General features: G+C 44.6%; 1 protein-coding gene across 1 annotated transcript; it reads left to right on the forward strand.

The window, feature by feature from the left end:
- The first annotated feature begins 233 nt into the window (after window positions 1-233).
- Gsto2 (glutathione S-transferase omega 2) lies at window positions 234-11733 on the forward strand. The gene is made up of 6 exons (XM_013017684.1): window positions 234-324; window positions 572-680; window positions 3241-3463; window positions 4330-4431; window positions 10185-10291; window positions 11514-11733. The coding sequence occupies exons 1-6, from the start codon at window positions 288-290 to the stop codon at window positions 11668-11670; spliced, it is 735 nt and encodes a 244-aa protein (XP_012873138.1). The 5' UTR covers window positions 234-287; the 3' UTR covers window positions 11671-11733.
- The last annotated feature ends 2764 nt before the right edge of the window (window positions 11734-14497 follow it).

Raw genomic sequence — 14497 nt, forward strand, 5'->3', positions numbered from 1 at the left:
CAAATGCTCTACCCACATGTCCAAAGCAAGGGTGGCTGGGCGGGGCGGGGGGGGCTTTTTAGGGTTTTATTGGGTTTTGCTTGCCCTTAATTGAGCTTCTGAATCTGGAGCCACGTCTCCGGAAGTTAAGTAACTCTGTCCTGTCTATTCCACCAGAGTCCTGTGTTCAAAACTTGAATCTAGGGCAGGAGGGGTGCCGGAGCACGGTTGTGGTTGGAGCAGGACTTGGTAATGAACCACTAGGACGGTGATCTGAGCTCTGGGCACAGTGCAGACACCTGAAGACCATGTCTTGCAGTGATGCAACGAGGGCGTTGGCTAGAGGTGAGTCCCGGGTCCCTGGGCTGGAGTGAGTGGGAGCATCAGAAAGGGATGTTGATTATCTGACTTCAGCCTGTAGATTAGCAAAACAAGGAATGAGTTAGAGGGCTTCCCTGTACACACTATGTACAAAAGTGTCCTGCCTAGGACTTGGGAAGTGGAATGCCAGAATGCTGCTGGACTCTCTGGGAGGTGAATGAGACCCTCTCTCTATGGGGCTAACCCAGCCTCTCTATCCCTACCCTTACAGGATCCTGTCCCCCAGGGCCAGTCCCAGAAGGTGTGATCCGAATTTACAGCATGAGGTTCTGTCCCTACTCCCACAGGACTCGCCTGGTCCTCAGGGCCAAAGGTATCAGGTGAGGAGTTGAAGTGCTGCTCTAGCAAGCCCACACTCCAGATTGTGGGAAAGGGTCTCATTTTCTTTCTTCCAAGGCCAACTCAATAAATAACAAAGGATTTTTCCCCCACCTCCTGAAATGCAGACCTCTTTTCAGAGTTGTATCTATCCATGAAGCTTTCATTGTGGAGAAAACTAAATGATGACATTGGTGAACTGCTTCCCTCTTTCCCTTCCCCAAAATCTTGTTTAGGATGGTCACAGCCAAAGCTTCCGACCGCTTCTTCTAATAGAGACCCCTTTCCACCACCCTGGGCATCTTAACACAGCTCTGTCCTATTTTTTTTCCCATTGCTCTACTGCCCCCAACAGATGCTGATTAGTCCCCTGTCTTTCTCCTACACCTGTCCCCTCAACATCCCATCCCCGCCCCCATTCCACCCCCACTCCTGCCAAAAATATGAATTCTCCAAGGCAGGGACTTTTTCTGTTTTGTTCACAGACTAGGAGAGAGCATATGACCTAGGAGCTACTCAAAAAAATTGTTAGATGAACGAATCGTTCCAAACACTACAATACAATAACATGCACTGCTGTCAAGAGGTGTCAGGAAGTTTCCAACATACCTGAGAAGTGAGCACAAAATTCCTTCCTTCCAGAAGGAACTGGAAGGCTAGCTCCTGCAGGTCTAGATTTCGAAAGCAGAACAGATTTGTTGGCATCTGGACTACAGAATACAGCTGAGCTGAGATGGAAGTACATTTGAGAATGTGTCATTGTGACTCTGGTCTTGGAGAGTTCATCATTAACAGTTGCTTCAGAGTCAGACTCATGTCAGAGAAGAGACACCACAATAGAGATATTTTAAATAAAGCTATTTTAATTCTGCCTTGTTCAAATCTACTTGGCTGTGCGGTTGGTTACCAATTTTTTAAAGAGAAAAATAACAATAGCCCTATTTGGTTGACCATTTAGGGACAAAGTAGCAGCTTAGGAACTGATGAGATTATTTCTTTAGCCCAGATAATTCTTTGGACCAGATAATTCTTTGTTGGGTGGGAAAGGGGCTGCCTGCACAATGTTTCAGATTTCCCAGTATGAAGTGGGTGAATTCTATGCTACCCCCAGCTGTGACCCAAAAAATGTCTCAAGACATTGTCATATCTTCCTTGGGTAGGGGGAGGGGAGATAACAGTCACTTAAAGTCCACTGCTTTTAAGACAATCGCTGAGATTAAGCAAAGAACCTATCTATCTGTTTCCTTTAGTCTTTTTAATCAGTGTGTATATGTGTGTCTCTAATAACTTTATAGACTTGAACCTCTAGCAATGGTAATTATTAATGAGAATTGGCAAATATGGTGTACTTATTACATTTGAATATACTGCATAATCCCAAATACTTTACACACACTAACTTATTTGATTACCAAAAACATGCCAAGAGATAAGCACAATTATTGCCTCCCCCTTGCTTTATGGAGACATAAAGCAATCTGGCTAAAGTGTCAAACTAGACTGCCTAGCTGGATGTCAGACCCTGTGCTCAGACCTTAATATGTACCCTATTCTGAAGGCTGGGTATATGGCTCAAGTGATAGAGTACTTGCCTAACAAGAGTGAGGTCCTGACTTCAAATTTGAGTACCTAGCATTAAAAAAGGAAAAGAAAACATATTTATCATATTTTTTAGTGACTGGTAATGCTAGATTTGTATTTATATTGTTGTTATTATTCTTGTTTTTGAGACAGTCTTTCTTTGTATCCCAGTCTGGCCTCCAACTCCAGATCACCTTGCCTCCCTTTCAAGAGTGCTAGGATTTTATGTACTACCATGCCTGGCTAGCTTTGTATTTCCAACCTTTAGGATGTCCTAATGCTCTAATGCCATTGTGACATGTCTGTCTGGGCCTGACTTTGGCTCTGCTGCTTCTCAGCAAAAAGTATTGGACATGGAAGGAATGACATGGGCATAATAGAAAACAAGTCATAGAAAACATCTAACACCTCTTATTGCAGGAATGAAGACAATGATGCCATATATTCTACACAAAACTTAAACTTTAGGGAAAAAGCAATATAATTACAAGTCTGTCTGTCTGTCTTTCTTTCTTTCTTTCTTTCTTTCTTCCTTTCTTTCTTTCTTTCTTTCTCTCTCTCTCTTTCTTTCTTTCTTTCTTTCTTTCTTTCTTTCTTTCCTTTCTTTCTTTCTTTCTTTCTTTCTTTCTTTCTTTCTTTCTTTCTTTCTTTCTTTCTTTCTTTCTTTCTTTCTTGTGTTCCTAGGGCTTGAACACTGGGCCTGAGCTTTGGTGCTCAAGGGTAATGCTCTACCACTTGATCCACCATGTCACTTCTGTATTTCTCTGAGATTAGTTGGTGTCTCATGGACTTTTCTGCCCAGACAGGCTTTGAACCATGATCCTTGGATCTCAGCCTTCTGTAGCTAAGATACAGATGTGAACCACGGGCACCGGCCAGAAATCTTAACTTTATCAATTGTCTGCTTTTGTTCGGAAGATGAGTATCCGTCTGCTTATGTTCCCTTCTCATTTTTATTTCTTCGTTTCCTTGCTTCTTCAGACATGAAATTATCAATATTAACCTGAGAAACAAGCCTGACTGGTACTACACAAAACACCCTTTTGGCCAAGTTCCTGTGGTGGAGAACAGCAGTTGTCAGTTGGTCTATGAATCAGCCATCGCGTGTGAATACCTGGATGACGCGTTCCCGGGAAGAAAGCTGTTTCCATATGACCCTTATGAACGAGCTCGCCAAAAGATGTTATTAGAGCTATTTGGTAAGGTATGTACAATCATAAGGATTCACTTGCATTCCATTTTACTTGGTGTGTTTTTCCTAAATTTCCACCCATTCTGATGCCCCAAGAGTCTCAACAGAATAAGCTGGCAGAGGAGTGGAATAGGATATGACTACTCCAGCCAGGCTTGGAGGCCTAACAAACTGTTCCATGCTTTTCCATTTCAACTAGCATTGACAGGAGGCGTGGTTAACCCCATGAAATGACCATGAGACTTGAAAGGGGAATGTTGTGAATACAGAGCTTCTTTAAAGGGAGTACTTTTCAGGCTTTTGATACAAAATATTGGAGTGTGGAGATTGCGCACAGCGGGGAGATTGCCTTCAGGAAGCAGGGCAAGAGAACCAGCTCTTTAGGGAATATGAAGAACAGAGAAAAGGGGAGCAGTGATGGAAAAAGTGACAGAGAAACATTAGAAAAGAAAATAGCATGATGTTATTAATAGCTGATGCATATCGAGTGCTTAGGGTGTGCCCAGCACTGCCCTGAATTCTATCCAGAAGAGAACTCACTTCCTCCCATGGCTACCGTTTGACGTGGGACACTATTACCATATCCATTTTTCAGATGCGTACATGGAGGCTTAGAGAGGTTAAATGCCCTGACTATGAATGTACAGCCTAGAAGCAGCTAATCAAGGAAGAAGCGCCACAAACCCTTGATAGAGCCCCTGGTTTGCTGCAAGATGTAGCAGCACCTAGACAACCGTGTACCCACCCAGGGAGGTGGGCATCTGTGTGTGTGTGCTGGCTTGTTAGGCTGGAGGCATAAAGCTCTTCACCTCTCTAGGCAGAGCAGGACCATGGAGTCCCCACAGAAGTCTCTACTAAGCACCCGTGTCTTTGATTAGGTCCCACATTTGACCAAGGAGTGTCTGGTGGCGTTGAGGTGCGGGAGAGAATGTGCCGAGCTGAAGGGGGCCCTGCGACAGGAATTCTGCAACCTGGAAGAGGTACAAAAAGGGGGCTCCCCTTCTCTTGTTGGGTGGAAGGGACTGAGCCGTGCAGGGTTTCTAACTTATGGTCACTCTCACACCTGCTCTCAGAGCATAATCTTTCTGGTTTGGGGATTTTGGAAGATCTGGCAAAGAGGGGGAACCGGACCTGAAATGAATGTTGCTTCTTCCCAGTTATCACATTCCCTAATTGTCTTTGTGTGGCTTCTGTAGCTTTTGTCCACAAGGCTTGAGTTACTGGTGAAGGGCCTTGTGGGATCTAACTGCTGTAAATTTCTCTTCTAAGGGCTTAATTTCTCCTGTAGAAAAGGGCAGAGGTGGGCAGCTCAGGGGCTTTCTTTGATGGCTTTCTTGTGAAGTTACCCGAGACTGAGGCTTTTTCTCTATGGGTTCTGTCATCTTTGGTACACAGCATCCTTAAAATGACAAAATAGGGCTGGGGGGGGTATGGCACAAGTGGTGGAGTGCTTGCCTATTATGCCCTAAATTCAAAGCCTAGTACTCCCCCTCTCCCCCCCAAGGAAAAAAAAGACAACATAGATTCTGGAACTGTAGCCACCAAGCTATGATTTCCTTGTTTCAGGCTGTAGGTTGTGGAAAGGAGAACAGAACACAACCTGACCAGAATTTAGTTGTAGAGACATACTATCCGCAGAGAAGGTTGGGAAATTTGTTTCCTAGTTGGGACACCCTGAATAAAATCAGCTTGTGAGGTGGAGAGGAGGTCACCTGGTTCTTGACCAACATGGTAGCAATAGGAACTTACTTACTCCTTACTCTGGAACTATCTGGAAAAGATCTTGGACTTTATCTTTGTTCCAGAAAGTGATAAATTGCTTTTTTGTATAGATTATTGTCCCTCCCTTGGAAGCTGGTAAGATTAGGATGATAATCAGTAGATTGGTGGGTAGTATACATTTCACAACTCTTTGAAAAAAAAGGTGTTGGGTATTATTTATTTATTTATTTTTTTGCCAGTTGTGGGGCTTGAATTCTGGACCTAGGTGCTGTCCCTGAGCTCAAGGAAAGCACTCTATCACTTAAGCTACAGCACCACTCCCAGTTTTCTGGTGGTTAATTGGAGATAGGAGTCTCATGGACTTTTCTACCAGGGCTGGCTTTGAACTGTGATCCTCAGATCTCAGCCTCCTGAGTAGTTAGAATTACAGACTCCAGGCGTGAGCCACTGGCACCTGGCTGTTTTCCTGTTTGTTTTTGCTTTTGTTTTAAAATAAAGAGTCTTGAGCCAGGCATTTTGGCTTATGCCTATAACCCTAGCTACTCCACAGGCTGGGATCTGAGGATCATGGTTTGAAGCCAACCTGGACAGGAGAGTCTGTGAGATTCTTATCTCTAAAAGCTACTCAGAAAAAGCCGAAAGTGCTGCCATGGCTCAGGTGGTAGAACACTAGCCTTGAGCACAGAGAGGCTGAAGGGCAGCATGCAGGCCTTGGGTTTAAGCCCCAGGACTGGCAAAAAAAGTCTTAATTTGTAGTTTGTGGGTTTCAGTGGTATATGATCTTCCACCAACACTGGTTTTCGGTTGCCAACCTGCTATCTCTAAACTCAGAGATGTGGACCATGGGTCATATTCTGCACAGGAATTAATAGCACATTTCACCATTTCTGTTAACAGAGGCCCAGGGACACCTCTGTTAACCTGCCCAGGTTTGGATGGCCATCACAGATGCCATTTAGGCATTGAATATTAGGCATTGTCCCAACAGGTTTCAATGTGGCTTTGTCCCATAGATGTAAACAAGAGTGTTAACTCTTTGCTAATATGTACTCAACATCAGAAAACATACCCATGGACTTGAATTATTGATTATGTGAATACCAATATACTGACTCTAGAAGGTTCTAGTGAAATTGAAACTTAAATAACTCTTTCACTGGGTTTTATACAATCAGGATTTTATCTGAGCTGAAAGCACATTGTATACATGTGGTCCCACTGAAACCAAGATTCCAGTGCATGAGTTGCCATATTATAGCTGAGCAAAAGGCTCAGTTTACATTTTGTAGCCTTAAACTTGGATACTTTTTTCCCTTTTGAAAATAAGTGTCCTAATGGACTTCTGACATTTTTTCTTTTAAAATACAGTTTCATTCAGGTTGAGCGCTTCTTTATAGACACATTTTCTACACTATATTTAATACTTTTTTGAGCTCTGTAGTGTTATTTAACCAGCAACCTGCTCACTTAAGTTTTTTGATTTGAACATTGTGTTTTCAAAAAGTTGGGATGCCCTGGTCTAACCATACTTTGAAATCTCTCTGCAGTCAAATCCTGCCCTGTTTGGGGAAAAGTTACTTTCTAGACTTGGCCAGACTTCTCAGCAAGTGGAGTTTTCATCTTCCTATGACCTGAGATTTGAAATCTTGAGGGCCTCCACTGATCTTTTATGAACTCAAAAATATTTCTGCTCAGGGATGAACACTTTGCTGATGTTTCTGAATAAAGTCTTGTATTATTATGTAGTGCTTGCACAGGCAGGTGGCTTTGTGTCTTTTTTGTAGGGTTGGTGGCAGGTCAGGGGGGGTTCTACTTCAAAATAATTCTACAAAGATTTACTTCCAAGAAGAAAAAAAATACTGTCTCCCTTCTCCATTATGTGCAACGGTGCCATTTGGAAGCTAGAGTTTGGAGGCCAGGGATTCTTTGGTGGTCATGTAAGCCTTGGTGGTGAAGACCAGGCAGGTGATAGGTACAAAGTTTGAAGTTCAATTATTGAGGCTGAACCTGAGCGTCAGAGACCTTAGATGGAGACTTTGAAAATTCCTGAAGAATTACTAATCTTGCTTTTCCTAGATTTCTTTTTCTTTCTCTTGAATCTCATGGAGGTAGCTATGCCATTGCGCCTTGCAATCATGACCACCAGAGGGAGCCATGGGTACTTCTTCTGTCTGCCCACCTATGCCACTCTAAGTCCTGATTTTCTTCTTTTATCCTTCTGGGGGAGCCAGATAGGGCCTGGAGGAAGAACAGAGGCTTTTCAAGGTCAGGGCAAGAAACAGCATTTCTTCATCATAAAGTAGTCCCTCCTTTATTGGCATTGTTCAGGTCACATGTGTAGGTATTATTTTTCAGAGACTTAGAAAACAACATTTTAAAATAGATTTTCCTAATATTGCAAAACATAAAATGCCTTTCTGCCTGTCTGCCTGCCTTTCTTTCTTCCTTCCTTTCTTTTCTCTCTCTTTCTTTCTCTCTCCTCCCTCCCTCCCTCCCTCCCTTCCTCCCTCCCTCCCTTCCTCCCTTCCTTCCTTCCTTCCCCTTCCTTCCTTTCTTCCTTACATTTACTTTGCTATATCTAGGATTACAGTAAATGTCCAAATTGATTTGCTTGGACCAGGAATTTTCAGAACACTCCTGCTTTGTAAGCACAAGAGTTACAAAGATGTCCTGGAACCCATTGGTTTAGCCTTGGCTCTCCTTGTGTGGTGAAGGCCAATATCAAGCTTCAGGCATATATTCCAAGGTCAGTGATAAAAGTTTGGATAATTACATTGGTTCCTGACTATAACCGACATTTAGAGCTATGAGGATCCATAAAGACTGAATTATTTGTTTCTTTCCCCCCTTTAAAAATAAGACTGAAAAACAGCCACTGTGTTGGGTTAAATCTTTCTCTTTTAATATGATCCTGTTAGTTTCTTTGAACATAGTGATACCACTTGAGCCACAGCTCCACTTTCAGCTTTTTGGTGGTTAACTGGAGATAAGGGTTTCCTGGACTTTCTTGCCTGGATTGGCCTTGAACCATAGTCCTCAGATCTCAGCCTCTGAAGTAGTTAGGATTATACATATAAGCCATTAGTGCCTAGAGGGCGACCATTGTGGGAAACATGAAGACTTAGACTAGGACAACAAACAAGCTTTCTCCTCTAAGGAGGGGTGGCAAGCTGATAAGTTTGATGATCCCTTGGACTTGCTTTTACAGATGCAGCCTTCAGGGATCTTTGAGTCTTTCACTCATCACAAGAGCACATACCGAGTAGGACCAGACTGTCTCGGGCATGATTCTATTTCTTTGTGTCAGGACCTCTGAGATGGGCACGTTGCCACAGTCTTGCAGATGAGAACACTAAGGTGTGGAGGAGGAGGGAGAGGAAAAGCAAGTTGCCCTGGATTTGATGTTGAATCTGAGGTGAAGTTCAGCAAGGCTGGGGTCTGCTGGCTCCAGAGCTCCCCTTCTTGATTACAAAAGCCAAGATCATATTCTAGCCCAAGAGAACAAGCATGTGTGGAGTGTGTCCTTTGCTAGTGCCATTTCTACCCAGCAACCTAATTACAGGTGGACTCAGTAAACCTCTGTCTCCTGCCAGAGCCCTGGCCTATTATAGTAGCCTACCTTCTCAATACCTGGGCCAGCAATGCACATCTGCAGTGAGGGGGAGGTGGACACAAGAAGTTGGCTTCACTTGACTAGGTAATTCACACCACACTTTTCTTTTGGAGAAGATCTGGCTCTACAATGATTTTTCTATCATCTCTTTTTCTCTCAGGGACTTTGTGTTGGCTGTCTTTGGCTTTCAGGCTGTTGAAAGAATATCTATTTTTATTATAGTCCATCTATGTACCTTAGTTAATTTGTACCATTTGAGAATGAGAAGTTTTATTTTAATGTAAAAAGTATGATGAGGTTGACTGCCAAAAGTGGAATATTTGATGAATTCAAGGGAAAGAAAAAGATGTGATAGAAAAATAATGCTGGGATTTAGGAGGCTGGGATTTGAATAGTACTTGCTGCTCTGTCTTGCCTTACCTTTGTACTAGTTTAAAAAAATAATCAAGCTGGGCACCAGTGTCTTACGCCTATAAACCTAGCTACTCAGGAGATCTGCGCCTCCAGGCTTGAAGCTAGCCTGGGCAAAAAAGTGTGAGACTCTTATGTCCAATTAATCGCAGAAAAACTGGAAGTGGTGCTCTGGCTCAAGTGGTAGAATGCTAGCCTTGAGCAAAAAAAAAGGAGCTCAGGGACAGCACCCAGGCCCAGAGTTCAAGCCCCGTGACTGGCTACAAACAATCAATAAATCAGAAACCTTAGATATACAGAGAATACAGTATCCTCTTTATTACTGAGAATGTGGGTCACAACTATAGCAAGTGGGGTTCTTAATGCTGGCCTTTGGGATCAGGCTGGGACATCCACAGACAGAAGTCATGGGCAGTGCTGGCCTGGGGCAGGACCATCTACTCCAGGTTGAGCTGATCCACAGAGAGCCTTATGCAGGGTGCATGGAGGAAGCTGAGGAGGGGGTAGGCTACTTCTGTCTCAGTGTCCTTCAAATTCTTCAGTCAGATGAGTCACATGTTCATGAGACAGGAGAAAGGAAGGACAGGATGTCATCAGGAGTATGACCCTAATCAGGAGGAGAGAAGAAACAGTTTCTTAAAAATAGGAAGAAGAATAGAATGCCTTTGTTCTGTTTTGTTTCATTTTTGCTTTTTTTGCCAGTCGTAGGGCTTACACTCAGGGCCTGGGCACTGTTCCTGAGCTTCATTTGCTCAAGGCTAGCACTACCACTTGAGCCACAGCACCACTTCTGGGTTTTTCTGTTTATGTGGTACTGAGCAATCGAACCCAGGGCTTCATGCATGCTAGGTAAGGACTCTACCACTAGGTCATCTTCCCAGCCCGTTCTCTCTGTTTTGGAATGAATCTTATATTTGTCTTTAGCATCTTATAAATATGTTCACAGATATGTAACTTAACTTGCTGTTGCTCTCTTTACCTTTCTAGATTCTTGACTATCAGAATACTACCTTCTTTGGTGGAGACCGTATAACCATGATTGATTACCTCTTCTGGCCCTGGTTTGAGCGGCTGGATGTCTATGGGATTGCTGAGTAAGACATTTGACCATGTGGTTATTGACTAGTTTGAGTGACAATGATTGAAGTATCTTCTGTGCCATGAAACCCCAGTGTGTACATGGTCCAGAATTTATGGGAAAGAAAATTAGGCCTTAAGCTATGTATTAATGCTTCTTTGTTCAAAATACCCATCAAGTTAAATGTTGGTGGCTCACAACTGTAATTCCAGCTACTCCGGAGGCTGAGATCTGAGAATCAGAGTTCAAAGTCAGCCCAGGCATTAAAGTCCCAGAGACACTTAATCTCCAACTAATCACCAGAAAACCAGAAGTGGGGCTGTGTGTGGCTCCAAGTGGTAAAGTACTAGCCTGGAGCAAAAGTACTAGCCTGGAGCAAAAGAGCTCAGGGACAGTGCCCAGGCCCTGAGATTAAGCCTACAACTGAAAAAAAAAAGATTTTGAAATTAATATATGCTTACTGTTCACAATGGCAGCCACCCCTCATGGCGGGGCAGGGACATTTACAGCAGGACACCGCAGTGCTCAGGGGACTCGCTGTGGACTTTCTAATCCCCACTGTACCCATGGCAGGGGATGCACAACCCCAGTGTTTGGAAGTTGGTTCTGAAGATCAGACACCACTTACTAGGACATCTACACTCACTACAAAAACTCTGCTTCCCGATGTAGACCCTGAATTGTAGATTAAGAATCCCCATCATCTGCTCCAGATTCCTACCTGCCACCAGCGGTCACCTGCAGTCCTTATACCTGAAGTCCCTGATCCAACTGTGGATCTGCAGCTCCAATACTCCAAACCTCAATATTGCTTTATCCATTCACACACACACACACACACACACACACACACACACACACACACACACACACACACGCACAGAGCTTGGAGACAACTTGTTTTTAATCTGTCTCAGATCCCTGGAAGTATAATCCGCAAATGACCAGTACTGTTAGCTTTCTGCCAGTAAATAAGGAAGGGCAGATTATCTAATGGCCCAAGCCTCAGATAACACATATTTAATGCTTGAAATACCAGTGACTACAATTTACACATACATACAGCTGTTCCCCAAATAAGTTTCCTCCAGTAAAGTCATGCTCACTTGGTAATTAAGATCACTGTATTTCTCCTGGATAAACCCATTTTGAGTTTCCTGCAGATCTAAAAGGCAGTCAGTATCTGGTTCCATATCCTTTCTTTCATGATATGCTGACGTCTCTGTCTTGTCTTGCAGCTGTGTGAATCACACCCCGTCCCTACGGCTCTGGATAGCCGCCATGAAGCAGGACCCCATCGTTTGTGCTCTACTCGTGGACAAGAACACCTTCCTGGGCTTCTTGAATCTCTATTTCCAAAACAACCCTAATGCCTTTGATTTTGGGCTATTATGAGCCTCATAATCCTCTCTCCCTCCCTACCCCAAACACATCCCAAATTTTCAGCTTGTCATGATTCTGCATCAAGTTATTTGAGGGGTCAGTCTGCCTCTCCTCTGTTTCTTTGAGGTTCTAAATAAAAATGGAAACAGAAAATAGATTGTTAGCCCCTTGCCCGACTCTTATACCCCAGAGCTTCTAGAAAGTGCCCAGTGCTAAAGTCCAAAAGCATTTTGAGAGCTTGGGCCTCCTTGGCCTATGGCCAGATTTGGTCCTCAGATTATTCCTGATGGCAGTGGTGTTGGGGTTTGAGGTCTGCCTGTAAGAGATGTTTGTCGGGGCTGGGAAGGTGGCTCAGTGGTAGAGTGCTTGCCTTGCTGCCTGAGGCCCTGGGTTCGATTCCTCAGCACCACATAAGAAAAAAGCCAGAAGTGGCAGTGTGGCTCAAGTGGTAGAGCACTAGCTTTGAGCTGAAGAGCTGAGGGACAGCGCCCAGGCCCAGAGTTCAGGCCCTACGACTGGACCCAAAGAAGAAAAAAAAAAGAGAGATGTTTGTCACTCTAGATCAGCACCCTCCAAAACAGTCCCTGGTAAGAGGAAAGCTTGGAGGAGGGAGAAGAAAGTAGAAACATCCCAAGCCCAGATACCTTCCTTTTGGCAAAGCAGTGCTGCTGCCCACTTGGGGAGGCCTGAGTGTCATTGCATTGCAAACCTTGGCCAGGCGCCCAGGCGACCCTGAGGGTCTTGTGACTGGAAAGAATTCCAAAGCAGGAAATGAAACACCCATTTATCATCCTGGACTAACTACGTCAGAGTTTCACTGGTGCTGTCAGGGCTCAGGATATCTCACAAAATGTTCTACAGCCAGCATCCTGCCTTTACACACACACACACACACACACACACACACACACACACACAGAGTCACAGTTAAAGGTCACTCTGCTGGACTGGCGTCATGCATCCTTTTAATTCATCTGGGTGGACTGTTGCAAACCAAGCCCCAAGCCAATGGGAGATACAAGAACTATGTGCCACAGAAGCCACTCATCTTTTGAGCATCTTGGTCTAGGTTTTAGACCTGGTGGTTCAGGGCTTGTCTTGCTAGGCTCGGGGTGGGTGCTGTCCTTCAGTGGGCATGAAGACACCAAGAGCCGAGAGTGGCCAGTGAACCAGCAAGGTGCCGTCGCCTCTCTTAGAGACTTTCCCATGCTCTTTTATCTCAGTGACTCAGGACCAGCCTGTGATCCAGTGCCAAGCATCCAGACAGCAGCAGGGTACGATGGTTTGCTTTTTGTTTTTGACCTGTCCATGCCCACTGAAGAACTGCCTGCTGCTGCCTCTGCCTTAGTTCAAACCACACTTCCTTTCTCTGCACATGTCAGCCTGGCCCTGCCATCTGCTGGCTCTGGGTATATTTTGCCCCGTATAAATAGTTACCAGGTGTTACTCTCTGCCAGTTGGACAGAGGCAGGCCTCCTTGGTGAGGTGGTCTGGCCTGGGGGAAGTGCTATGTGATGGACAGTCTGCAGTACCACCTGTTCCCTCCGGATGTGGCGCTCTGCTGCCATGGCAACAATGCAGAGTGGAGTGTGTGAATCAGCGTTCCCCTGGGAGCCGGGCTGGGCAGAAGGGAGTCATCTCCCTCGGCCTCTCCTGGGGCTGAGGGTCAGATCAGCCCTTGCAGGCAAAAGCCTTGCCTTCTAGCCAGGCTTTGCTAGTAAATCCTCCCTGCCATCGCTGCGCTAGAAAATGGCCTATCTCACAAATGAAGGTATTTTATTTTAGAGCTGAGGAAACGGAGTTGTCTTCTACTCTGGTTGAAAGCAGGACTCAGCCTGCTAGAAAAAAACACACGATGAAAAACTTACACTGGAGATCTAAGAGCAGAGATAATACATACAGGTTAAAAAATACAATAGTTGGGGGAGAAGCAGGAAATATATGATCTTGTATCTCATATATAATATATATGTACTGTATGTACTCATACTTGGGCTTGAACTCAGAGCCTTAATGGTCCTTTAGCTTTATTTTTTTATTTTTTGGGGTCCGGTTGTGGGCCTGAACTCTGGGCCTGGGTGCTGTCCCTCAGCTCTTCAGCTCAAGGCTAGCACTCTACCACTTAAGCCACAGCGCCACTTCTGGCTTTTTTTCTTTCTGCGTATGTGGTGCTGAGGAATGGAACCCAGGGCCTCATGCAAGCAAGGCAAGCACTCTACCACTGAGCCACCTTCCCAGCCCGGTCCTTTAGCTTTTATGCTTATTGCTGATGTAATACTCGTCATAGCTCCACTTCCTGCTTTTCAATCTATCATTGGGTGTATTTCTTGTAAGTAGTTTTTGTTTTTTTAGGCCAGGATTTCAAGTGAGAGCTGTGTCTCCTGAGGCCTGGAAAAGAAGTCACAAGTTGAAATCACAGCATTTGAAAGACCTCACTGTACAGATGATGTGAACATCAGAACGGACTGGAGGAGGCCAGGTACTGTTCCCTTCCTTAGAGGTTTTGGAGTAAATCCCAGTCTGGACTGTTGCCAGGTTACATCCTCACAGAACTCGGGTCTGGGAGAGGGGACTACAATGACTGGAATTAGTGGTAGTGGGATGGTGACTAAACATTACTTGAAATTCCTTCCAGCTTGCAACTTCTGGTGTCAGCCAACAGAAGCAGTTGCAGGTGGTAAAGTAGGTTCATCTAATGGTAAGGCATGAGTTGGAGCATCCAAGAAGAGACTGCCTGTATGTGGCTTCTACATCCCTCCTTCCTCTCCGCTGCCTGCCAGTGGGTAGGAGGATAGTCCCTCTCTTGATTTCTCACCTTTAAGCCTCTTCTTTCTACAGT

This window comes from Dipodomys ordii, unplaced genomic scaffold, assembly GCF_000151885.1.
Source record: "Dipodomys ordii isolate 6190 unplaced genomic scaffold, Dord_2.0 Scaffold36, whole genome shotgun sequence".
NCBI lineage: Eukaryota > Metazoa > Chordata > Mammalia > Rodentia > Heteromyidae > Dipodomys > Dipodomys ordii.